A 27912-nucleotide genomic window follows, 5' to 3' on the forward strand; every position below is an offset into this window, starting at 1 on the left:
AAAGCAGTCACTTTTCATCACAGTTCTGGGACAAGCTGAATAAACCATGTCGACTAGCAAGTGTTACTTCAGAGAAACCTGCCTTCTTGCTGGGAGAACACAACAATAATCAGGCCAAAGTTTGCACATGCTTCTGTAATCACTGGTTACATTAGTCTTTTGATAGAAAGTGTCTTACTAACTTACATTCATCTATTATATAGCATGGTCTGGGCATTAGAAATCTCCACCTTCATCTCCAAAGGGATATAAATTTGCCAAAATCTAAAGCTGACAATCTGCCTTAAAAGCTGAGCGGCAAGCTCTTAGGGATGAGGCACACGAAGAAAGCAGTAGGCTGAATGAGCAGCAGGCATGTTTTAATGCCTGAATAAATGATTAATGGACCAGAGTGCCAGGCAGCAAGCAACTCCATCAAACCCAGGTGTTGTGAGCAAGCAGTGCACGTACCAACAGCAGAGAAGCATAGCAAGGGCCTGCAGGGGGCTGACCATCAATCTGAGCTCAGGAATGGGAGCAAGGAGAGAGGACTGGGCCATGATTAACTGCTGCGTCACACACACAGAGATGGACAGAATATTTTCCTTAAAATACCAAGCATAGATACAACACACTGGCACTGTTTTCCCATACTGAGCAGTCACTTGATGGAGGTATGTATAAATAGATATGAATCCACGTTCAAAGGGAAAAAAAAAACAAATAGCTAACTAATTAAACTGTCACCAGAAGAAAAAGGAGGACATGCAGATGATTACAAGCCCTATGACTTCCAAGGCACAGACAGGGACTGCTGGAAACATCCACATGCAAAACTACCCAAAGTATTGAGAAAAAAACCCCACATCTCTGATTAACATCTATGGCCACTGCGCTGAGTTACTTAAATGCTCACAACTACCCGAATCCCTGCTGAAATGCTGACATTTACACATGCAACACTCTTGGTACCTGATGAGAAACGCTAACTTGTGTTTGCAACTCCCTCTGGCATTTACAGAGGCTTCATCCTTCATGTTCGTGTGGAACTTCCTTAATTTTCTGGATCGAGCTAAGCTGTAACACTTTTACGAGCTCCTCACAAATCTCTTCAAGCAGGGATTTGACATGGGAAATGCAGAACAAGCCCTGAAAGCAATGGGATGAGTCAGTGTTGAACCCTTTCCCAGCCATTTATGCTGACTGTAAGGAGCCTTTTAGCAACCAAAGGGTGCCAGGCCAGGGGAGAATGTGGTACCCAGCAGCCTGGCTAGCTAGGACATTGCCAGTGGGTGAAACAGAGAATGAGTCTGACACATAATACCACATATAGGACTATATCCATTATTTCATATGTACTAAATATAGCAATTAAATTCAATTAAGTATTTCACACAGACAGGCCGTGCTTTTTTGACCAGTTGATGGTAACATCTATCCTCTGTACATAAGATATATGTAAGATGTCCAGAAGTGTGTTTGGACGTCAAGAATCCTGTGATATTTATGAGATCGTTCTTGCTCTGAAGTTACTGTCAAGATAGAAGCAAATAAATGCAGAAGAACAGATGTTTAAGTAACAGACAGACTCAGAAGTACATCACTGGGGGATGGCCATTAATGGCTTTAAAATAATATGAAGGTTACATTAAAGATGGGTTGGAGAAATGGGCCTTTGATGCATTCCCTACAGGTAACACCTTTGGTATTAGCTAAAACTGCTCGCCAGGTTTTGCTTGATCAGGTAGGGGTGCATCTGCTATTGATGCACATTGGTGTGAATGATCAGAAACCCATCCAGAGAAACGAGAGGAGCTGCAACTCGAATGGGAGAGGAATGTGCTAACAAAGCTGCCACAACAAATTCAGCACTGAAGCAAAGCAGTCTCATAAAATAATATGAATGAACCACAGATTAAAACCAGAAATATTATCAAGCGTAACATCCACCATATAAACTGTCACACGATACTAACCAGAAAGCAGCACCATCCCTAACACAAAGCTCCTTGGAAGGGTGATGAAAGAAGGGTTTTTAAGTTGAATACGATGCAAAAATTCTCAGTAGGCAAATCAATGAATGAAGATCTCCATCTGGAAGCAGATAGTTCTGCACAAACATGTCACCCAGTTGCCATGGAAATGTGACAAAGAAAAACAGCACCCATTAATAACGATTTCAGTGATAAATGAGCATATCAACTTATAATATTGAAACAATTACGAGAGGGGGAAGAAGGGGGAGAAAAAAAATCCTTTTGACTGTACCAATGAGAAACAATTCCCTGGTACTTCCAGATATTACTGCAAGTGCCAATACCACAGCAACAGTTGTGATGTTATTTCTGGCTCTGTTTGAACCTAAATAAATAAGCAACAAAAGAGGACCAAGCCCAAGCTCGAGGCATAGGCCTTGACCAGCAAGACTTATGGAGAAACCTCCTGTTGGCCAAAAGATCCTCAGGTCCACCAATGCCACAGTAATCCACCATCCTTCTGACCATGCTGCCTGCACCGATACAAAGCAAATGACAAACAGCTTTGGAAGTGTGCCACCCACGTCTGCTCAAAGAAAATGTTCATCTAGGTTTCTGAAATGAAGTTACTTGCACCTGAACCCAACATGCAACAAGCCTGAAAGGCTTCTGTCTTCCTACACCACCCTAAGCTGGCCTTGAGGAATATGCCTGCTGCAGAAGACAATGTGACTGCTAGGATTGATTTCTGGGGGGGGCAGAAGGGGACCAAGACAAAGTAACAGAAAGTCAGAGCTGGAAGGACCCAGCCCTGAAGGCAGGCATGACAGCAGCAGCTCTTTGAAAGCTTTTTTTGAGCAGTTCCTTCTACAGTCCTGTATCAGATCTTACGCTTCTGGGAACAGCAGCTCCCTCAAGAGTGATGCCTGCTTGAAACTGAACTGGGAAATTTTAGTAAATTCCCTTCTACTTCACCAGACTACCTATTTCCAGGCCCAGCTCACGACAGCTTGCAGCGCCATTCTTGCTGGGCTGATGGGTTTGACAGAAGCATGGTTCCATTAACTTGAGCAGACTTTATCTTGACTTTCTGCTCCTGTAAAAGCACGAAAACACCCTCATGTACCTCATCCTTCATTATAAAACAGCCACTAATTTCCAGTGATGCAAACAGCTTGCCACTCTTGCTCCTTTTGGTATTCCTGTCCTCTGACACATAACATGGGCTGACCCGTGCCTGGGAGAGGACACAGTGTTCTGCCAGCTGCAATGCTGGTGCTGAGTGAGTGCCTTGGTGTGTGGATCTTGGGTTTTGCTTTTATCCCCTGAGCTAACAGGGACAGCTGATTATGAAGCTGAAATTCAACTCCCTTCCTTGGGAGTTTGGGCAAGTTTTCAAATCCAATACACAGCTTGCAACTGCTATATACAGACCACGGGCATCCAACTCATCACTTGGTTTCGTCGTGACCAAAAAGCTCCTCTGGTTAGTCTGTATTTGGTCTAGCATGCAGTCCAAGTACTATAAACATCAACAGTGTTATGCATCATTTTCTTTAACACTATGCATACAGCATCATGTTAAGCAACTTCCCACCAAGGGCACTGGCCTTATGTCTGCTAGGTCTCTGACAGAGGTAGGGCAGAGAAGCACTCAACAGAGAAAGTAAGGTTTAAATTAATTGTGGCAGGAGGAGAATCAGATACCTTAATATCTTCCTCAATCCCACAGAGGAAAGAGAGGCCCTGTTGTGCTCTGGTTCTCACAGGCTCGCAGATAAAAGGGCAGAGATGCTCCTAGTGGTTCCACCAGGGACACAACCAATGTCCAGTAGCCAGATTTCTGCATCTTTTTAACAATTCATAGGAAATTAAACTGCACAAATGGCCAACAGCACAATCTGTCCAGTTACCAAACAAGCTATCTTTCATTACACAATCTCCAGATCTTTTAAAGACCCATTTGTGTTTTAGACCAGAGGAAGTATTGAAAAAACGGTCACAATATAATGGAAGAATTTTATGCACTTGTGCATAACTAAGCAAACAAAACACAGTTAAGATGTGCATGTGCAACTGTCTTTCAGCTCTGCAATTTTTGTGTAGTTTAAATGTAAAACTTAAATATATAAATGCTTTCATGTAATTCATTTGTAAGTTGGAGCTAGATGCATGCTTGATATAAGGAAACCATTTCTCAGGTGGAAGAGATTATAACTATGGTGCTCTGCAGGAAGGATACTCAGTAAATGTAATTATCTAGCCCACTAAAAAGATCAAATTGAGAAATGAAACAGGGGAGGAAACAAGCAGCAGAAAGATATTAAAGGCACAGACAGCAGGAAGACAAAGGACGGCTGCCTTGAGAAATACTGCTATTCATGCAAGATCATCAGGCAGGTTTTTGGGTACAGGCTGCAACTTTCAGTTAGGGTTAGGGTTGCATCCACAAACCACAGTGCCGGTGTAGCACGGGAATGACCCACAGAAGGTCTTGGCATGACCCACAGGAGCTGAAAATTCAGCAGCCCACCTCCAATCAGTTCTCACATGTAAACCCCCAAAGTGTATTTGGAGACAAGCAAATGTCGTGACCCAGCCCTAAAGAAAACACTGCACCACTCAAACTGCAACTAGAAGATTAAGGAGCAGAGAAAGGGAGAGAATAAAAGGATGAGCAAGGCGCTAACCTTGGAATGCAACAAACCACAACACAAGAAGGGCTAAAACCTATTTTGAACATCCTAGTCAGCAGTAATCCAATTATGAGCCACTAGCCTTGCAAACTTGTAGTCATGGCCCTTCCAGCCCTTCCAGTGCCTCAATTGCTGAAGACACCAACTTAGAAAATACAGCACAGGTTTCCAGATGCAAAAGATCCAAAAGTTAATTGAATTATTTCATTTGCAGGCCATCTGAAGAGCTAGAAATTAACCTGTAGCAAAGATCAATATTTTATCTTGGTCATGATGTTCGCAGTTAATTTCCTGTCTCTGAAAGTTGTCTACTTCCCTCAGCAGCATCCACGTTGTGAGGCTTCATCTGAAACCCCAAAGCAAACACCTACCACCCATGTGGCACCAAAGCCACGGTACAGCAGCCAGCAGGTGGTGACAATGAATGGGACACCCTAAGGAACATAACCAGGCAAGACTTGAAGTACTGGTCCTGTTTGTTGCCCTGCTGTCTGCTTTCTTGCATCGAAACTGAAGGTGCTCCATGCAAGCAGTGCATGAACACGCACATGATAGTGCAGAGGATTGGGTGAAACAGTAAAGAAATCAATTTAAAAAGCTAAGGGTTTTTCATGCCCTCTTCCTGCTCATATTGTTACACTCATTTAAAAGTGTGGGAAAAGGCAGTTTTTAAATAACAGCTAAAAGAAAAACCCAACAAAGTGTGCTTAGAACACTTACACTAGGCAGGTACTTTCAGCCTAAAACTATCCCAAGATCCTCCAAATTCCTGCAGTTAGAAATTCAATACAATACATTCAAAGGGGTAAAATCATGGAAGACAGAATTCAGGGTAGAAAAGATGTCTAAAATCATGATGCCCTACTGTTAACCTAGCACTGCCAGGCAGGGCGTGCCTATAGCAACCCACATTGGTTTTATATGCCAGCTGCTCACCAGGCAGCAATGTGAACATTTCCCATTTTATGGTGCAAGTTCAGTACTGAGAAGCCTCAGACCAGGACACTACGTTGGGTTACATGATTTATTCAAAGTACCCACAAGGGTTCAGTGCTTTGGAGAAGCAACTAATGGAAAAACATCTCCTCCTTCAGCACACAGATGTGGTCTAAGCACATAAGGCAACTCAAGATTTCAATGGCTTTTAAGAAACCAGTTTCATAGCAGTTAAGCTGGCAACGTTTCTTGGGCTGTGTATTCTAGGGTACGCAAATATTTATTTAGTATCTTTATTTATTTCCCAGTTATTTCTGGTAGTAGATATTCCTACGATAAAATTAAGGTCTGACATTGCTTACATGTTACTGCAGCTTCACCAAGGCTGAGGCTTACGTGGTGAACTGGAGAATTTTCGCTCAGATTGGGGTTTTCCTGGCCAATGTTCATTCTTTAATACTTTTCTTCATGGCCAAGAATTCCAACACTTGAGAAAACAACAAAAGGAAGGCTGCTAGAAATGAAGGCACGGTGGCATTTTACCACCATTCTGACTCATTTCTACTTACAGGTAGGTAATGAACACTAAGGATTTTTACCTTTCAAAGATAACGTCTGTAATATAAAACAACTTCCTTCTGCACCAGGGCTGCCAGAAAATACATCCCAGACTCTTCCTAATCAATATCAGAGGTAGATGCACGTCCCTATTTATAGTACACTAATGCAATTGTGAAATGCATACAGTGTACACTCTGCGTGCATTAAACTTTGGCTTTCATGGAGCTAGGCAGCTTGTGAGATGGGTCATTTCCAATAAAGATGCATTAACTCCATCCACATATCAGCTACTTGCAGAGACTCAGGGTGCTCCTGGGGCTTCTCATCCACCACTGTATCTCTCTTTTGTGTGCTGTGACACCAGTGTGCAGACTGCAAGAGGTGAAAGCTTGCATTACATTACAAAGTGGGGAAGTTACAACCTGTCTGTGACCCATCTCTCCCCTCAAAATGACAATAACAACTGCTCCTCCACCTTTTGTTCTGCTTCTTTCTTGACACAGTAAATCCCTGCCAAAGGTGCTCAGTGTGGTTACACGTGGGCCATGCCAATGGCAGTGGTACTCAGATATCTGCTCAGAAACACAGGCATGGCTGCAAAGCAGAAAAGAAATAGTAACAGTACCAGACAGAACACCACATACACCCCATTTTCCCTTATTACTCCATCTTTGCTTCCTGCCAGGAGAAGCCATAATGAAGAAGGGGAAGGCTTTATCTGGCAGCTAGGCCACTCGATTGATATCCCAAAAGGGCCACAAAGCAGCAGTGCCAAACCACAACCTGCTCATACTGCGCTGCTCCCCGAGTGGGAAAGAGACATGCTCTGCTTCTGTACATCTCCTGGCTGACCTGAACTGAGCACACACTCACTGGTGGATGACAGCAGTTCCGTGTTGTCTTCTCCTTGCTTTCTACTTTGCCTTGAAAGCTTTGATAGCTGTCGTGGTATGAAAGAGGCGCACTTGCTTTGTGCAATATGAAGACAAACATGAGGTGTGGCATGGCTTCATCCAGACAGGCAATTGCCAGTCCTTGGATTCCGCCTAAGCAGAAGGTGTTAACCACTGTGTGTACAGCCTTAAATGTGGGACAAGCTCCTGAACTCATCCCAAAGGGGAACCACTCCACCATCACTAACCTTGGGCTGCACAGGGTCTGCTGCATCTGACTGAGAAATGCCTTAAACCACAGCTGGAGACTTCAACAAAGTGATCTGTAACATTCCAACACAGCACAACCAAGTAATCTTCCAACAGCCACTATGCCGTCACTTCCCAGACATTTCTCATTGCTCCTCTCTGTACTTGTTGGAGTGGGATGAAAAACTTGTTTTGCTTCTAACCACGAAGCACACCCAAAGCCCAGAGCTTCTTCCTCACGTTGCGACAGCAGTGCCTATGGTTACAAAAGAGCTATGAAGATGAGCCTCCTCCATGCACAAACAGTAAAAACACCAAGTCAGAATTCACAGGGAAAATGCCTTCTTCACACACACACACACACACACACTTACTGCTAATGCATCTGACATAACTGTCAATTAACCCGACTTATCTCTGGACCTCGACCGTCTGGGAGAGAGAGACATAGTCATGGGTACCATGACGTCTTCTCTCTATTTATTGCTGCATCACACTCCTTATATACCATCCTAATTCCTGCTATGCAAACCTGATGCACATGAGAGGACCTATAGACACACCTACCCAAACCTACCTAAACCCCCCACCCACTAACTCCCTAACCTACAGGCCATAACTCAGCTATTCACTCTATCTACTCAGAACTACTGTATGCACTCATTAATCCTTACATAGACAACTCAGTGCCCCAACACACATCTCTGATGGCGCAGTATGGTTTTGTTTTGATTTTTTGTTAATACAGATGAACCACCTTGTCGCTTCCTTATGGAAATAAAAGAGTGAATTATTGACTTGCTACAGGTGTTGTCCTAGTTACACAAACACACCATGAAACCAGATAACCAGGATGATATCATGTTTCCCATCAAAAGTTTATGTTATTTTTCTTTCTCACTTCCTGAAACAGTTATGCTTAACACTGGCCCATGCTTACCTAGATAAGAAAGCAGACTGTCACCAAATCGGGTTAGAACAGTGTGGAATGAAGATATTTAAGCAATAAATATAATTTCATTTAAAAAGACATCTCGCCATGTACTTGGGATCTCTTCTCCCACCACAACTCCTTCAAAAGTAATGAAAAAGTGAAGAAAAGCATCCGGTATAATTATTGAAGATGCTCACGTACCCGGATGTAGTTCAGCTCAGCAACACACTCATCTGCCTGTCTCAGCCTTTCAAGTCTTCAAGCAAGCTCTGCTTTACAACACGAGCTGCTTAAATCAGACCCAATGTGGAAACAACCCTGCTGGAGCTCAGCTGAATTTAAGCAATGGAAGCCTCCTTCTTTGAAAGGCAGAGTGACACCGGGTGCTCCTAAAACAAGGGAGGCCTGATGTTGCAGAAGCATGTAAGGACAGACAAACAAACTGGAGCAATTAATGACTGAGCGCTAATCAGCTGATGAAGAAGGTCAATAAAATAAAAGCTGATAAGCAGAGAGAGAGCTCTGGGTTTGTGGGAAGCCTAGTGCAGCAAGACTTCCTGCTCACAGCATGCGTCCATGGCTCAAATAACAGAAGCTTTGTTCCTTAAGCTGCTTCTTTCTAGACAGTTTCAGTTCACTAAGGATGGCCACAAGGAAAGACAGCTTGGCCACAAAGAAGAAATTCTCATTCCCAACTTCAGCTCTTTTTTCTGACAGCTGAAGGAAGAAAAGAGCCAGCATTGACTGAAAACACTTCTGATACATTCTCCTAACTTCAAATCTTATTATAAAAGCTTCCCAACTTCAGAGCTTCAAATGTGCAGGAGACTCTGTGAAGAACTGCATGCACAAGAGCTAGATGAAGGAAGGCAGGCTTGGGGAGCTGACCTCTCGTTAATGAAGGACATATGAACAGTCTGATGATATTTTGAAGTGCCCTGAGCAACATTCTGATCCTGAGGTTTTGAGTAGGATTATGCTTGTTGGGTTTGTCAATCAAGGAAAAAGCCTTCAAAACAAGAAAGATACCGACATGGATTAGACAAGGTAGGTGCAAGGATGGAGACAGACAAAGCAGCAGTTAGCAGGAGTCAGTCTAAGCCATAAATACATGGGTGGAGAAACAAAATTGTGATGAGTTTCAAAACCCAGAGTCTTCAGGTTCAGTCCAGCTAGGGCAGCTACCAAGCAACATGTTGCTGCTCTCTTGATACTGCACATCCATTGCCATCAGACAGGACAGGTCAACACCTGTCATGGCCAAAACAGTGACCTTCCTGCTTCAATTTTGCATGATGGTATTTAAAAAGGGGTTGGGAATGAGCATCCATGCAGAAGAAAAGTGCTGAGGGAAAAAGAAGTGAGGAAGAGCAGAGCAGACACATAGCACGCTGGCCTGTGAGCAATGTGGAATAAGTTTTTGTGGTTCATTACAAATCTCCATGCCATCCATCCCTAAAACAGGGGTGGGCCAGCAGTACAAATCAGCTCATGAAGCAATTGGATATTTTGCTCATTGTTTTTTCAGTGTAATTGTCATACCTCGAGGCTAAGGATTTCCTTTTCTTCCAATGTCCTCATTGTTATGAGACAAATCTGTTTAAACACTATTGTGTTTCGCATTCAACTTTGCTTAGACTAGTTTAGCAAACGGAGCTGCTGTTAATAACAGAAATCCTATCTGGCAATTGCAGCCCTGATATTACCAAACTGCCAAGAGATTCTTACCTGCTATGTCTAGTCCTGCATTTGCAAAGCACCTGAGAGCTCCTCATAAACATCTGGATTAGACTCTCAAATTAGTGAGCACATTCTAAATAGCTTTTTTTTCCCCCAAACAAATCATATTACCAGTTATTTTCTTACACAAAAATTAGATCAGTAACCTCATCCCCAAACAAACATCCCATGATTTTTTAAAAAGGACTAAATACAATTAATCTACAAGAGATGTTACATTATTAAAACATATCCTGCAGTCAACAATGCTCAAGGCTCTATCTTGACATTTTGTTCTTCGCTGATATTTATGTTATTACAGATCTTATGTATCACCCTGGAAATCAGCTTTGAAGTGAAATGATGAATAAATGAAGATCTATTGTTACTATCCTTATTGGAGGGATTTTAAAGTCATTAGAGACCAACAAGGCATAATAATCATATTATATTCAATCTTCTCTAGAACATCTCCTTTGATAGGCCTGCTAACTCAATTATTTAAATATACATCACAGTAAATTGCAGGGTGCCTTCTTCAGTTTGGGATGAGACAGAAAGTTAAATGTTTTGTTTATAGTTAAGCAGAACTTTGTTAGAGAATTCATGGGTACCCTGCTGAGCTTCCTAGTTTTCATCACGAGGGTGAACTTCTGCCTCAGAGTCTCTGATGAAGAGCATGAGTTGCAAACTGTACTGCACCACTGAACGCTCTGGTGTCATCTATGTTCAATTAGAACTCACTAGTGAGGGGAAAAAATATCCAGACACTCCATACCTGCAAATTCTCTTTGTCTTCTACAGAAGAAATCAAGAAAGCTTTGGAAATGCTAAGTGGTTTTCTAGACAGGCTATCTGTTGAGGGCTTGGAGGGAAGGCTACAAAAGAAATACAGGGCTCACAGCAACTGAGCAGCAACAAAAAGAGAGAGTAAAGCTACACTCAATGGTGCTAGTAAGTATTACATGGCTTCTCTGTCTGTTTCTGCCTCAAAAAGGAAGAGAGGAAAGTACTGAAGGACTGAGAATGTGTTCAGAGCAAAGAAAGCCAAAACTGGCAATGAGATAATGATGCTCTTCTGGCAACATCTACAGTGTGAAAAGAGAACTGTTATCTACGGCACAGAGGGCAAAGAACTGCACAGGAGTTACTCATGTCCTTTCCACCTCTCATTTCCCATAAAGTCCTGTACCATGACTTAGAGTTTACCCTGAAAGAGAAGCTTGGAGACATCACCACTTACACAGTTCTGAAACCACCTCAATACCTTCTTCACTTCGGGCAAAAAAGGGTGTTTCTTGTTTCCACTACACATACAGCAATCCTCTTCCACAGTGAGAATACATCTGTAACTATAACCAGTCAGGTTTTCTCCCAGCAAACACCTTCATTCTAGCTACAGCTTTCTTCCATCAGTTACAAGCTGGAATCTGATAACTCCAGGCTATGACTAAACTCTTCCTTCTCTGCCCTCTGAAACTTTCACTGTTATTCAACCTTGACAGCAAAGATGGCACAGAGAAGCCATGTTCTCTGCATCACTGCAGGCTGGCACCAACAGTTCTTACTGCCCCAATGGAAAACCACTGCAATAGCAGTGGCAGCGATGAGGATCATGCTCAGTCCTCAGCAGGTCACCAGGCAATCGGGGGAGCAACAGTTACAGTGGTGGAGCAAAGTGGGAAAACTCCTGAGCACCAGAGGAAAAAGAGTTCACAGAAGATCACAGGAATGTCTGCCTTGTCAGCGCCTTCATTTATGGAAAAAGACAGTATGTATGAAAGGTGATGGTCTTTCAGCTTTACAGTTCATGCTGTCAACAGTGCATTACAAAAATCCTTAAGTGGGGGGAAAAAAAAGCAAAACCAACCCAGCAGCCTAAAACAAAGGTAAGAGCAATACTGCCTAGAACCAAATAAAGTGTTTTCATCTCTCTCCTTGTTCAAGATGACCTATTTAATGCAAAAGCAGGATGGAAAGTACAGTCCTTACTACTGACTTCTTCTGCTTCTAAGTTCTGCAGATGACGCTCAAAGAAAAAAGATGAATGTTGTTCAGATGGTAATCAAGCAGTCAGGGGCAAAACACCATAAGCCATGTCTTTCAGATCAGGGCAGGCAACATCTGCACAGAGGTATTTGCTTTAAATCTTGCCACAGCTGTTCCAAGTGCTCCAGCTCCAGCTGGAGTTACATTGCCTCTACCTGATGCGACCCTTACCACAAGTACAAAGCTCACACTTGGTACTTCTGCACACGTGCTCTAGGACAGATTAGTCCCCAGATGTGAACACTGAAAATAACACACATACTAACTTTTTAGGACCTTATAAATGCTACTGCTAAATCAAGCCCACCTGCTTTCACCTTGCCACCTCCTACCACAAAACTAATCTTCTAACCAAACGCACCTTCTTAATTCCCTCTCTATTACCTTATTTCTCCATGTGAACCATCCAACTTCTCTGCTGCTCCCCTTGGTCTTGCCTGGTTATTCTGCAGCTAAGCTTCAATCTGCCCAGGCTGTAGAGATGCTCTGCTCTGGGCCACCAGATGGATGAGACACTTCTGTCCCTTCCAGCAATAAGAAAGGAAATGTTCAGCAGTTCATGGCACCTGGCCCTGCATAGGGAAATGAATGATGGAAGTGTTGAAGGGCACCCTAACCTTGGTAGACTCTCTGTATCCCTCTGTATCTCTGGGAACTTATTCTGCTAAAATGCATCAGCCTAGCTGAGATTATCTGTTCAAATCTAGCAAACTACACTCTCTCCTCGCAGGGAGTTGATTATGAGAGCCTTCTGACATGGCACTGAGCAATTTCCTCGATGGCTTAAGGAATAATTGCAGATATGTTGTAAGGAATTAATTCAGGACTAAAACACAAAAGTTTAACAGAAGATGGAAGTAGATAGAATACCCTGAGCATCCAGGCCTCCCTCACCAAACACTGTGATTAGCTACTACTGTTTCCAGCGCAGAAGAAGGTGGTTAGAGATAGTGTTGTCTCCTGTGAAAGAGCTCTAGGCATTGGAAAGTCCAGAAGACTGTTAAGGAGGACAATAAATGTGATCTTAAGGTGCAAATCTCTTGCATCACTCTTTATATTAAAATTCTCTTTTAGGAGGAACTATGCATGGTACCATGCACATGAAGTACATGGCTTCCTGCTTCTGAGCATCACAGCATGCCATACATCACTTACAGGGCCAAAACAGGCAGCAGGAAAGTCAGGTTCCTCCAGCTTACCTTTCTCATGCACCCATTTCCTGACCTGGAGGCTGTCCCCCAGAAACAAGGTAGGAACACAGCTTCTGTGCCTATTCTGGTTGCCACTCTACAAGTAATTGAAGTCACGGATACCATAGGTACATAAATTTCTTGCTACAAAAGGAACAGTCATTGAACTGGATTTTTAATTATCATAATTGCATACCTAAGCTAAGAAAATAGGTAAATGCAGGTTGTATTTCTGGTACTGATAGGTTTCTGTAGAACAGGGAGATATTAAAAACCCTCAAATGGATCTCAGAACAGCTCAAGGATGATGCTGAAACGAGTCCAACTCTGTAAAGTGGCAATCCTATAGAATCCCTTCAGGCTTCCTCACCTTCCACCTCCAGATGTTACTTTAGGTTTCCTGTCATTACTGTTACGATCTTAGGCTTGCAGCATGCATTTAAAATAATAATAATAATACTAAAGTTGAGACACACAGATTACCACAACTACTCCCTTGCTAAGTATCAGGTAAAACATCGACTCAGACTCCTTTCAAAAAGCTACAGAGGACTTTGTTCATGCCAGCACCTACAGCCTGTTTTAAACAAATATAACAGACTGAACCCACAATTCCCAAACTGGCATCTCTCAGACTACAATGAAGGAACATGCATGAGAAAATAACCTGAAACTTAAGCTTGAAGCTTCCTGAACAACTTGTGTCTCCCCAGATGATGACCCCAGGTGTACTTACTTTGGGGTCCAACCTGCTGAACCAGATAGTTCATAACATTTCAAAAACCAAACTGTTATTTAGACAGTTATCTAAAGAAAAAAAAACATTAAGCTTACACTAACCTGAAGAAAACACCCTGCAGCCATCTGTGCACATCACCCGTATAGCGCTTTGCCTTTCCCAAAGCAGAAGTGTCAGTGGTAAGGCCCTGATTACAGAACCCTCCCCACCCCTCCTGCCATGCTGGGAGGTTCCCGGGACCACTGACTCCTTCCCAAAAGGATAGCTCTAGTCTCATTGTACCCTCAAACCTCAAGCTTCAGGATTTCAGGATGAGTGAGTGCACTGTTGCTTTACAGAACACGAGTACTGAGGAATTGTCTTTCTTCCTAAATGTTTTTTTAGTTATTTTTAGTAAATGAGTATTTTGGCACCTAAGCACAGATACCCATGAAAATACATATGAAAATAGGGTCAGTCAGTGAACTACCCTAGGATGCGAAGAGTTAAAGGCAGTGCAATACTGAACACCAGTCAATCTGCCACTAAGGATTTCACCCAACCTCTGTTTGAGCTATCTTGGCGCTACCCCTTGGAGTGGCTAACTGTGCTATCATTGTGATTTATTCTAACACCATCCTTTACATTTTGTGAAAGGTTAAAAGTCCCCAACCCAAAAATACCCTCCAGACCATTTCTGATGTTGGAGAAAGCTGCAATCCCACAATCCCACTTACCACCAAACACATCGCCGTTCTGATAGTTCTTCCCCTTCTGAATTTCCTCTTCGTTTTGAACAGCAGAAACATGCTTGGCTGATGCACAGCCCATAGCTTCATTCAGACAGCTCCAGCTGGACTGAACCACAAATCATGACTAGGGACGCACACTCATTGTTTTAGAAATAATCCACCTTCTTGCACGGTTGTCAAGAGCCTTTTACCTAAAAGACAGAGTGAGAGAGAAAAATATTTAACCAAAGGCAAACTCTAAATGCAGTGCTTTAAGAAAGGGAAATAACAGGGCTCCAAGTGTACATGAGCACTGACTGTGTCCATCATGTTACATTGCTAAGTCTAGTCAGCAAGCACCTATCAGTGCAATAAAGGCAGAGTCAACCCCACCTTGCAGCAGGAGCACAGCAGTTGACCACAAAGTCCTTCCTGGCCCTAAGCTTTAATCCTGTGGCTTGAAGCAAACAAAGCACACAGATATGTTTCCCACTCACCCAGCTATTAACATGGAGAGCTGCTTTTATTTTGAGGGGAAAAAAAAAAAAGATGGGAAACTGGCAATATATGCTTCTCCCATTCCTTTTAACAATCTACCCATCAAATCAGATTTCTTAAAAAGTGTTTTGGTGATTAAGAGCTGCTAATTGCAAGTGTTCCGAGAAAATAGCCCCCTAAATCAATTAAAGATCTTATGCTAATAGATGCGAGAGAAGAGAGCCAGCTGTATTATCTTTCTCTTACATGTTCATTACTCCACAGAATCGGTAAAACCTCCACTGCTCAAAATGGCAATGATCCCCATTTGAAGACAGAATAACACTCCCCAAGGAATCCAGATGTCACACAAAACAAAAGGGGAAAGAAAAGCTAAGATACAGCTGCAGTATCTTATGCCCAAAACATCAAATGCTGTGCAGTGACTCAGTGGCTCCACATGAACAAAGACCTCTCCAAAGTTTGACTGCATCTCCGTGCATGGATTTCTACCTTTATGGTCAGTACAATCCCCACATTCCTCCTCCTTTTTCATCTCCTCCTCACTATACACAGTTTAGCACAAACTTCACAATCCTCACAATCCCATTCCTCTCTTTCTCCATCATTCACCCCCAACACCACGACATCTAACAGCACTGAGCAGGAATACAACATATGGAGCGACATCAAATTATACCACCACACATCCTAATTACTATGATACATTCTTTTCTGTTCAGTCTCTCCTAGTTGCTCCCACATTCTTGTAATGGAGCAGGAGTGCTGCTGAGGAGGTGCCTCCATGCATGCCCAACCGTGTCTTAACCTCTTAATTTCAGTGCTGAGATGGGCTCAAAGACCCACAGAGATTTGCAGCCCTAAGGGTAGGGTGAAGTACATGCAACTGTAGAAAAGAAAGGAGAAATAGCAGACTGGGACAGGTAACCACTGCTTGGTCTGTAAATGAAACACGGAATGCACGTTTTCTTACAGGATGTGATCTGCCTGAAGGAAATAGCTTCTAGCGGATGAAATAGAAACAACAAGGGGAAAAAAAACAACCAAGTTTTCTGCCACAGCTTTCATTTCAGATTTCAGATGAAAACAGCAAACTCAGTGAGCAGAGGCTGAAAATAGGAACTCTGATTTCTGATTTAGAACATGACTAGTTACTTTACCCAAGGGAAAAGGGTATGGCCAGCTACAGCGACAGAGCACAGGTTGACCAGCAAGGCTGTTAGCCCTAAGAACCCCAAACACCAAGACAGACAACCCACTCGAATACAATATATAGGGCTGGGGGAAACCACCTGCTATAAACCCAGCATCCCTACTAGAGACCACCAGAGCATGCTCAGCCACCCAAGTCCCACATTCATTTAGTTTTTGCCTTCATCTCTCAGCATGGAGCACATCAGCTTGTTCTGGACCCAGATGCATCCCCACACCAGGCATTAACACCCACAGCAGGGAAGCAGCTGCTTGGCCATACAACCCTAATACACTTTGTAATGTAGGAGTGGGCTGTTTTGGGGAGGGTATTGTTTTGTGAAACCTCACAAGCAGCCAGTACACAGTGAAATACAGAGCACAAAGAAAGCTCTAGAGCTATGCAGACATCTCAGACACATCGGGGATTATTCAGCTTCCAGGCTTTGCCTCTGCAAAAGGGCAGATAAAGGAAAATAATGAAAAAGCAGAGCAGAAAAGGTTTTGCCTTAATCACTGGTTAGTGGCCAGGAAAGCGAGGGCCCCATCAAACACAACCAGTTGCCGCTGAAGCAAAAGGGAAAGAAATGATACTGAATACATCAGGATAAAGCTCTTTGGAGAAAGAAGATCCCACATCACGTGCAGGATCACAGCAGCACACATCCCCATTGAAATACAGCACCTTGGGAGGCGAGGAGCCAACACAAATACAACAAATGGAAGTTTTTCTCTTTTGCATTAATAAATAAATGCACATAATTAGTGTTTGGATAGGCAATCCAGCCCCTCCTGCCCCAACACAGCGGCACCCCTTTGGAGATGCAGCACTTCCAATGGCACAGAATAATGCAGCCTCCTCCGTCCCTTCTCCTCAAATATGATTTTCCCTTTTGTCTTCACAAGTGTTTTCGGGACATGTCGGTTTCAGCAACCAAAAATAAAAAGCACAAGAAAACCTCCAGCTCATGTTCACCACCCACGTCATTAATTATCACGATTTGAGAGGCAATTTACAAGCTCTGATCTGCAAAATGCTGGTGAGAAAAGATCTCTCAGGCAGATCAAAAGTGTATACAATACTTTCAAATCAAACGGGCAGCTTTGCTATTAACATCTTCGGTGAAGGTCAAGAGAAGATGGCTGTACTCAGCCTCAGACGCCATACTTGGTAACCCAAGGCTCTTCTGAGCATATTCAAAAAGGGAGCTCAATTATTAGAGCAGATATAGCTATTGGAAACCTTAAGCAATTCCTTTTTATTGTTCAGTTTTTCTTTTGGCATACATGTGTGCTGTGCTTTTTGTTTCTACCAGTTCTTTCAACACTTGATTAATCCACTTATTTCCTGAAGTCACATATAGGCTGCATCCTCAAGAAAACACAAGTTGCTTCCATAGCTGGAAACCAAGCAGTATCAGGTGGTGGTATGGTGGTATCAGGTATCAGTTAGAGGATCTCCAGTGTTCTACAATAAATGGATGTTAATTATTCTATTCTATTCTATTCTATTCTATTCTATTCTATTCTATTCTATTCTATTCTATTCTATTCTATTCTATTCTATTCTATTCTATTCTATTCTATTCTATTCTATTCTACAGGTGTATTTGCTTTCATCTTTAGTGCACTGAGATAACCTTTCACCTTCTACAGGTTGCAGATACATCTCTAAGTCTCCTTCTGCTCTGACCACATTGGGACTAAAATTTCACAAAGCCAGCTGTGGAAAAAATCCCCAAAGCTACGTGGAACATCCACACTGACTTCACCTACAATGCAGCCTCGTCCAGGCAGAGCCCAGGGACCTGACATAGTGCTGGTAATTACTGATTTCCACAAGCTACCTAAACCCAGTTACCCAGCCGGATGGGATGTTTATCCTACATTTTCCTTTGCAAAAAAACAAGCCTTTTCAATTAAACGTGAGATTACATGAAAATAAGCTGCAAACACCTTCATTATTTCCCACTTCTCTGTGAGCAATTGCTACCGGAGTCACAAGAACATTACAGAATGGCAATGGATATATTTCCACAACATAATAAATGTTTAGGTAAGGTGACTTTCTATCAAATGAATTCCAGAGCCCCTTTCAGTGATGGCTGTTACTGCAGTATCAGCCCATCACACATGCCTTCTCTTTCAGGTTACAGTCAGAGCTAGATGATTGAACACCCAATAAAAAACAGCTTGAGGGCCCCGACTCAAGGCAACAAGACCACTTCCATTGACTTCTGATGGCCTGAGGTCACTTTCCAAGACTCATGTTTCATAGAAGGAAGATTGGTTTGTGATTTACTTCCAAAGAGGTTTCAGAAAGGCACTGCTCGTGTTGAAGCCAAGCCTGCTGCCACAATAGGGAGCATGTTAAATTTCTCCATGCAAGCAACTGCCTCATACTCAGCATCTTGATGATCGGAGGGCTGGAGCACCTCTCCTATGAGGAAAGGGTGAGGGAACTGGGCCCGTTTAGCTTGGAGAAGAGAAGGCTGCAGGGAGACCTCATTGTGGCCTTCCAATACTTGAAGGGAGCATACAAACAGGAGGGGGGATGGTTGTTTAATAAATCAATTAATCAGTGCTAATCAATACTGAAAATGCTCCTGACTCCCTCCCCAGGGCAGATAGAGCACAGCGCAGCTAAGGAGCAGAGACAGCAGCCTGGCTGCAAGATCATGAAGTTTCTAAAGTCAGGGAGCTGAACTGCTGGCTTGACTACCAAGCTGTGAAAGGTGTATAACAGAGCATGAACAAATTAGAGGAAATAATCCTGAAAGCAAATGGAAAATGAAGTGCTCTCCCACGCCCCCACACACTCACCCAGACACACAGTTGAGCTCTAACAGTGATTCTTCTGCCAAACTTGTATGTGAATAGGAGGGAAGAAACAGCTGAAAACATTAGAGCAGGAGTCGAAGCAAGGAGAAAAAGTCGTGTGGAGCAAGGAAAGAAATGAATCCTGCTGAGCAGCAGGAGCAGAGGAGAAACGTGTAATAAATAATTGAAAAGGTTCCCAATACTGTGTCCATGATTGTATAGGGACGGAAGTGCAATGGGAACCATGCTGCCAACACAACACACATTGCCAAGTGGTGAGCCGTGCCCAAATAGTGCCAGGCAGGCACCCGTTAGCACTGCTGATGCTCTGGGTCAGACTCCGTGGCCCTGTGAGCAGCCATGCCAACACTGCAACACAGCCAGCCAACAGCTGTAAAGCACTAAGCTCCTTGAGCCCCTGACTCTCCCACTCAGCTCCCTGCACATGAAAATAGCAGCTGCTTTGCTAGGAATAAATCCTGCAATATCTTTACAGCCTGCCTCTTTCCCTTTTGGCTTCAAGGGTGAGAAGGATTTATTTTTAAAATTAGAAAAAAAAAAAACAACCTTTTGAGTTCTCACGGCAGGCTGACTATCTTAGGTCTAGGTATCTCACGTTTTCATTGTGCTAGGAAAGCAATATTGAGTCTTCTCCAAAAGCCAACACTCAGCCTACAGGACTGCAGCCCACAGTGCTCCTTCCTGGCCACGGCTAAGCAGGGAGCTCGGAACAGGAAGCCAACCAGCTGCCATCTGTTAGGACAGCTATATAACCCAGCCCTGTCTCCTGGAATGGCCTTTAATTTCTGGCAGCTCCTACCCTCAAAGCAAGGTAATCATAAATGCTGGCATCGTTTGCGGTACCTGTAAATTGTACAACACTAGACAACTGATGATCAGTCTCATGAAAACCAGCTTCAGGAGAGATAAGCACCAAAACACAATAAAGCTTTCAGTCAGCGTTATGGCAGCTTTCCATCACCACGTGATGTGCATATCTTGTGCAACTGAACTCACTGTAGGTGAGTGTTTTTTATAATAAGGAAATGACACAGAAAATAGCCACTGTTTGGTCACATGCAGTGAATCATGCGATGCATGTCAGTGCTCATAAATAAGCTCTACTTCATCAAGATGAAATTCAGACCTTTGAAACTCATAAAGACTAAATCCAGAACACCAACATTAAAAAATAGCAAGGATGGATACAATACTTGTTCCACTGAGGCTTGATAAGAAGTACCATAAGAAGTACCCTGTCCTCTATAAAGGCTTTCCCCTCATCCTAACTAAAGAACTTTAGCTACAACAGGGATTGAAACAAGATGATGATTGTGGTCCTTTTCAACCCAAGGCTATTTTATAATTCTATGAAACTATATATTTATATCATTTCAATACAGAACAGGATAATATGAGCTCTGCACAAGCTTCTTGGCAATACTGACCTCTGTCATCAAGGACATCTCTCACCGAGGAGGATCAGTGACCACCCATGCCAATGGTGGCAGGCTTTTTTGGAAACAAAGAACCCGAACAGCCTGGGGAAGCTCCCAGTGTAGGTCTGTGAGGATTTCTGAGCTCTAAGGATGCCACTGGAGCTAAAGACGGAACACACTGCTTGAAACCTGCTGTACCTACTCAGCAGGGAACCAGGGGATGGGAGAAGCAAATCCGGTATGGATTAATATAAGCCTCACAGCACCAATGCCACCACGGTCCCCATAGCACTAACCAGGCATTGTGAGAGCATGGAAGCAACAGGCTGCTTCCCAGAATGGGAGGGATCTGAAACCAGAGGGGAAGAAGAGAAATGCTGTGGCACTAAGGAGAGAAGTGCAGAAGTTGCCTAGCAACTCTCTTATTCTGACTGCTACTGAGTTGGGTGAAGGAAATTGGAAGTATAGGGGCAATGGAATTCAACATATATCTAAATATATCAATCTGAAAACGTTGCCAAGATGCTCCTGTAGGAATGGCAGCTCCTTGGGTGTTTGCTAGGCAGGACGTGCTAGGATGGAAGCCATATCCCTACCAGCTCCTCTCATCCCTTTTTAGGTAGTAAAAACTTCTTGCCCAGATCTCTGACCTGGAAGGCCAGGTGGTAACATTATGCTGAAATGGGCACAAGGAACAGTACTGGACTCCCGCACACCACAAAGCTGGGCTTACCAATGACTTAACGTATTCATTTTGGGCAATTCACTTGCATTCACAGATCCTCAAGAGAGATTCAGTAATGCAAAGAGTTCTCAATGCAAATAAGCTTTCTTTTTAATTCATATATTTTTTTTGCAGATAAGACTGGTTAAGAAAAAAATAATAATCATCATTTTTGCTATTATTTGACATGGAAGATCAATCTGCACATGGCCAATACACTTCCATCCCTAAAACAGCTGATAAGAGTGTAATGGAGCATTAATGTGCATTTAAGGCTGCTTAAGTGCCCTATTAGAGAAAAAGGACCTGATTTTAGGTATGCCTAAATACAGGTTCCCAGAAGGACATTTAAAAAGAAAATAAAAGAAACACTTCTTTAAGAGCACAGCAGAATTTTTCCAGTCGGAACGGTGCAAGTAATCTGATTTTTATGTTCAGCTCATGCTAAAATCCAGCACTTTTGTGCGCCTCCATGGCACTTGGCTCTCCTCAGGGGCAGGAGAAGCAGCTGAGCCCCAGGAACATCAGTCCCTGTGAGCGGCCACGTACCCTCACAGCATACCAATGAAACGGGATGGCACATCTGGGAACCAAGGCACGGGGCTCTGAAACACACCAGCAGCTCGCAGGCAGGAAATTCTCTTTCAAAAAGGAACAAATCCTATTTATTTTAGCGATCCAACTGAATACATACAAACAAATACATCACCCCTATTACCATCCGCCATGCAGCTAGTGGGTGTGTTACAGGCAGTGGGATTTGGGCTCAGCGCATGAGAAGCAGCCTGTCTGTGCCATTTTCTCACTCTTCAGTTCGCAAGAATATCGAGTGCTCGAGTTATTCAGATTTCAGCAGGCAGAAATACTCTGTTATCCATCTAAGCCAAGAGAAGGGAGGAGTGGAAAACACTCAGGCACGATCTTGAAAATTACAAATCAATCAGCCTTACAAGCTGTTTGAAATCAGAATTAATGAGTGTTTGAAAACAACCGGAGAAACATTTAATTGAATTTAAAAAAAAAAAAAACATCTTAACATGGCTCCAGTCATGGAAGGCAGTGCATTTGCTTTCTATATCTGGGCAAAGCAAACACTGCTGCTATTTGAATGCTCAAAAGTCAGCGACTGCATCTTGGAGGGATTCACTGCAGGAACCTGGAAGCCCACTGGAAGCACCCTAAAAAGTCACCTAGCCTGGTGTGATGGTAAAATGAGAGCAAGGTTACCCTGCAGAGGTAAAGGAATGATTCTTCCAGGGATGCTTCGGATACTGATTTAGGTGAGCTGAGTGGTCCTGGAGCCCATCTTCCCTCATTTACCCTCACTGCTTGCATGTGGCCGCACTTCAGTACTGAAAAAACCTACCCAAAATTCTCACCAGCATTCTTTATTAAACAGAGACAAGCTAAACCATGCCTTCAGAAAAGAGCAGCCAGGGAGGAGCCACACATGATGGGTGGCACCAACTGATGCAAATTAATCAAATCTGGAGAAAAGTGCCAAATCCCAAAGAGGCAGAGAAAAGCCGGACAATTAAGCAACCCGATGATAGAATAAACTTATCTTGACACGTGACACGTGCAAGGTAACCGAATTAGGAGGAATAACATACAGCCGCAGCCTGGGCTCCACTGCAGACAGCTCAGTGACAACTATGTAATTGGGGCTAAGCAAGCAAAACTCTCCAAAAAAATGGGACAGAACAGAATAACTAAAGGAATGGTAACACCATAATGTCTTATTTTCCATGTTTACCTCCTCAGTTACCATAGGATGAAAGAACAAAAAATAGAGCAACAAATCAAAGCAGCAAAAAGATGAATTTACATTGATTTGTATTGCAAGAAGAGAGTAAGAAGGGATATGACAGACTTATTTCTTAGTGACCAGGACTGGATCTTGTAATCATCCTCACTAATGAACTCACACACATGAACAGACCCCTGGCCTTACTGCCCAGAGCCCTCACTCATCTCTTGCACTGCATCTCAGAAGATCTCACTGTTTCTCTGTAAGGTACAGCAAGTTCTAGTCGGTGTATAACACTTGGAAGAGTTGTCACCATGCAGCACAATATTCAGGAGCGTTCTTGCCTATTATTCCTGTTACATAACTCTGATTAAAAACCAAAAGCACCTCACTGCTGTGCACAGTGCGTACCCACAGGCTGCAGCTCCTGTCTCCTAACCTCTATGCACCAGAGCAACCCAGCTATCTCATGTCCCAAGATCAATCTTTTGTGTTTAGCGTGTGAGACTCCACGTGCATGTTTGGATTTTTTCCCCTTATAAGACGGTAGAATTTGTATTCCTCAACAGTGTTGCAGCCAGCATATGCCTCCAGACAGCATTTCGTTAACATCTATTCATTAAGGCTCCAGCTCGATGCTAAGGTTCCCATTCCATACGTTGCCCTGTCAATACACGCAGTCCCTGCAAGCAGGCATGACATTCTGGATAAGGAGGCTCAGTGAAAGCAGCACGCCAAGGCAGACAGAAAAAACAATCAGATTGCTATGCTTTTGCTCCTGTGTTCTCAGGCTCAAAGAGTACAAAATGTTCTCCCTGCACAGATCACCTTCTGTTGGTCCCACGTTCATTTGCACAAATTTCCCTTGGCTCACGGCAAGAGTTAAGCAAATTTCCTATTTTTAAGCAACATTTTGGATTGCCTTTTTAACCTTGAAAAGCTCTGGAGCCAAACTCTAGATCAGAGTGGATTCTGCTTGGCTGGCCAGGAGTGCACAAAGCATCTCTGGTCCTCCAACATCAGAGCTCATTTTCAGAGGGTAAGGCAAGTTTTAAAGCCATTTTTCTGTTACTCACCCTAGCGCTGTTTTTTCTAAGGCAAAATAACAAGAAGAAAACACAAACTACCCAATCGAAAGTGGGATGAATTTTCAGTCAATCTGGGACGCTTCAGTTCTGATAGGAACAAACCCAAGCCTTTGGATTTATGTAATTTCTTCCCAATGCCAAGCAGCAGCCATCAGCTTCTGCCAAGTTCTGTTCTGATGTTTGGGGCTAGAAGGAAGCCAGCAAATTGCAGCAAAAGTCCAGATGCTTGATGAGGAACAAAGAAGGAGCTGCGCCCCGTTAGGGTTGTTCTTGCTATGCTGTTTTCAAACATCAGATGAAACAACCAAAGCACTGTTAGTATATTTAACAGGGTGGGTGAGGATCTGATTCAAGGGACAAGACATCTTGCAACAGAGCAAGTATTCTTGGTGACAACTAATAATAATTCGATTCTTAATTAAAATGCAGTTGTCCATGAGCGTCAGTTTGCTTTCAGCTACAAAGAAAGCTATCTTTAGCCTGGAAGTTTCTCATTAAAAGCAAAGTATTTGTTACCCACTGACAATATGCTCATTAAGCAAAGCAAAACTTTTCACACTGTACATTATCAAGGACTAAAGGAGGAGATGAGCACCAAGTATACACACTGCAAAGAAATACTCTACAGGATTTTTCAGTTATTATTAATATCTCTACCTAATTGTAGTCTTCTGCTGCTAGACTTTATGTTGTAATGGATGGAAAATGCCCATACCATTCATAAACGTTATCTATCCTGTTCCCTGCAGAAAATAAACCACCAAGCAACCACATCCTGCAGAACAGCAGGAGAGCAGTTGCACATGAAGTTATAGAGAAAATGTTACAGTTTTTTGCCTGTTTGTTTTTACCACCATGTTAAATCTTGCATTTATCCACTGAGCAGAATCTTGTTCTCATGCTTCGGATAACACAAGCACAAGTGGCATCTGGTGGGAGGCATCTGAACGACTTCTCTCTGTACCTCAATCCGTGTCCCAGAGCACTTGCATTTCCCACTCTGGCACTCCTTTTCCAAGCACCCTCAGTGTCCAGCGGGAGCAGTTCTGAACAGCATCATCAAGGGCCTCCTTGGCTCCTAACTGCCAGAAGGGAGCTGCAGCTGCTCACACCAGCAGCCTGTAGGATGCAGATCATTCACAACATTGGGTCTTCAAAACCACAAATGCCACAATCACCTGTCTCCTTTCACCACGTGCCCTAAGGGATGCTAGGAGCACACTGTGATATCAGTACTGATACAGCAGTCCAAGCTGTGCAAACAGCTGAAACAACCCAGTGCTTCTCTTACATACAGATGGCGTCTGTATCATTTTTTAACATTATTTGCCTCTCTCTCTTATTCTTCTAAAAACCACTGATGTCACACTGTTCCTTGTTTCATGCCATTTTTCCCCTTGCACAGGAAAATGCCCTTGCTGGGTTGCAGAGCAATGTTAGAGCCAGAGAAAACCAACATGGAGCACAGTTGGGAGCAACATTCCCCTCCAAAACATCACCTCTGTGAAGACCTGCGTCCTCTACACAGCATTGACAGCCACAACAGTTTGCCTTGCAAAAGTGGAAATCTGCACTAATCCCTTGGATCAAAAAGAGGCTTAAAGCTTTAGGGATTTGGCTCTCCTGGAGTGATTTTCTTACAGAACTGCATGTGTTAGACCTCCTTGCTTATCACTTCGGGTTGTTGTGGTTTTTTTTTTTCAGTGGCATTTTAAAACTTAGTTCCCTTTATCCTTTCAACTGGCACTATGCTGCATTTGACGTCTGATTCATTCACACACATCAACTAATTAGTACTTGCACATAAAGTTCAGTAAAGAAAATCTTGTCATTTTTGCCATGGTATAAAAGTAGGCACCATTAGTAAAGAATCGGTGGCTCTGCTAAGCAGCAGCTTCTAACAGGAACGCCTTGGGGACAGCACCGGTGTCCCACTCAGCCCAAAGAATCCTAAGCATTCTTGAAGGTGAACGGAGAGGTGGGGAGCATCAATTACAGCTTTCAGACTAAGAGGTGTTTTAACACAGCATCCTTACAAATGACACCCACCAGGCACCCTGAGAGTAGTTTATTTGCCATACGTTATAAATAACCGGACAGGAGCCCAGAAATATGACATAATGGAGGAAATTCAAAGCAAAACAGAATCACTTTCTGTGAATCACATATCTGAGAAAAACAACAAACAAAAACCCTATGTTCCAGATGACATAAACTTCCTGTACTTGTATTGGCCTGATCATGGATTACCTCAGTTTTCTGCCTCAGACCAAACTTTCATGCACAACCAAATAAAAAGCTCCTAATACTTGTACATGCTTTCCAGCATCGTATCCCTAACATTACATCACAGAATCCTCAGAGTTTGAAGGAACCTTTAAAGGTCATCTAGTCCAGCTTTCCTGTGCTGAACAGAGATAATCATCCTATAAGGAAACATCCTATAGGGCTGCCTTTTGATGGACGTGTTTTAATTTGCACAAGTCAACCAACTTGCTCACCGAAGCGGCACTCCCTGGGGAATACATTCAAATGAGCTCTTCTATTAAATTAAAAAGCTACATCTGCCTGCAGTTGTTTAACAAGCACTCGAGTTTCTTTTACAACAGAGCATCGCTCTGTATTTGCAGGGAGCATGTTCCCATGCACTCCAATTATGCTGTTGCTAGAGAAATATCAGACCACTGAAATGAAGGTTAACTGTATCTGACACGCAGGAACGATGTACAAAGGTATTTAGGAGATTGCTCACATCATTTATGACAATATTGAATTGAGATGTTTTCTAGCAGTGTGGAATTCAGTGAAGAAAAATGATCACAGGTTACAAAAGCATGATTTAAAAGGATGGTGGTAGAACTCAGCAAGGTAAAAATCCAAGGGAGGGAAGAAAAGAATATATGTAAATATTAAGTACAACTATTTTAATCCATGAGTTTAGCTAAGTCTCAAGAACCACAAGTGACTCCAGGTGAAGAAAGGGGCATGACAGGAACAAGGACGCATCTGCCCATCTACACTGGGACATCCCAGCACCAGCTTAGTAGGAATCAACCACTTCAGCTTCTTTTGCCCCATCCCTTCCTATAAACAAGAGGTGGTGAGCACAGACCAGCTGTGCCATGGAGCTGCACCAGGGCATGGCATGCCGTGTGCCCAGGAGCTGTAGGTTGGGAAAAGCACTTCTGAGGCCAACGGAGAAAGGCAGCATGGGACAAGAAGAGGCAATGCATCCACCAACAGGGAAACGGGGCAGGAAGAGAAAGGCCGTGTCATGTTAACAGAGCAGTGGGAGTAGAGGAGGAATAAAAAAAAGTGTTGTTTCCAATCATAGGGAAAATACAACACATCAATAAAGCTGCTTATGATTGCTTTGGTAGACTTCCAGATCCAACAAGCAAATAATTCCATGCACATGTGCTCTATTTACAAGCAAGGGAAGGCTCTTCCTTACACACACGCTCACAAACACTGAGCTCTTACTGCCAGCTTTTACATGAAGCCAGCCTGAAACCCAGCACCTCACGTAACCCAAACTCACAGGCAGTGCAAGACTTCCTTACACACTGCGTACTGCCATCCACGCAAGCTCCTCCAGCCAGGCCAGTGATACCTGACATGAAGGAAACAGTGCCACAGTCTCAATGGGGATATGCAGGTTATCAAACCACATGTCCCAGAAAGACGGACACTCACACGGTCATTACGAAAGTGACTCCCAAACCCTCTAATACTGCGAAGGCTGCATTCACAAATGTCTGCAGAAACAGG

General features: G+C 43.2%; 1 protein-coding gene across 4 annotated transcripts in view; it reads right to left on the bottom strand.

The window, feature by feature from the left end:
- C8H1orf21 (chromosome 8 C1orf21 homolog) overlaps positions 1-27912 on the bottom strand; it is a 71121-nt gene that overhangs the window by 26671 nt on the left and 16538 nt on the right. For all 4 annotated transcript variants that reach the window (XM_072342922.1, XM_072342919.1, XM_072342920.1 and 1 more), the window contains exon 2: positions 14638-14843. In XM_072342922.1, coding sequence (XP_072199023.1) covers positions 14638-14731 — 94 coding nt within the window. In that variant the 5' untranslated portion in view covers positions 14732-14843. The remainder of the gene's footprint in view (positions 1-14637; positions 14844-27912) is intronic.

This window comes from Excalfactoria chinensis, chromosome 8 (assembly GCF_039878825.1).
Source record: "Excalfactoria chinensis isolate bCotChi1 chromosome 8, bCotChi1.hap2, whole genome shotgun sequence".
Lineage (NCBI taxonomy): Eukaryota > Metazoa > Chordata > Aves > Galliformes > Phasianidae > Excalfactoria > Excalfactoria chinensis.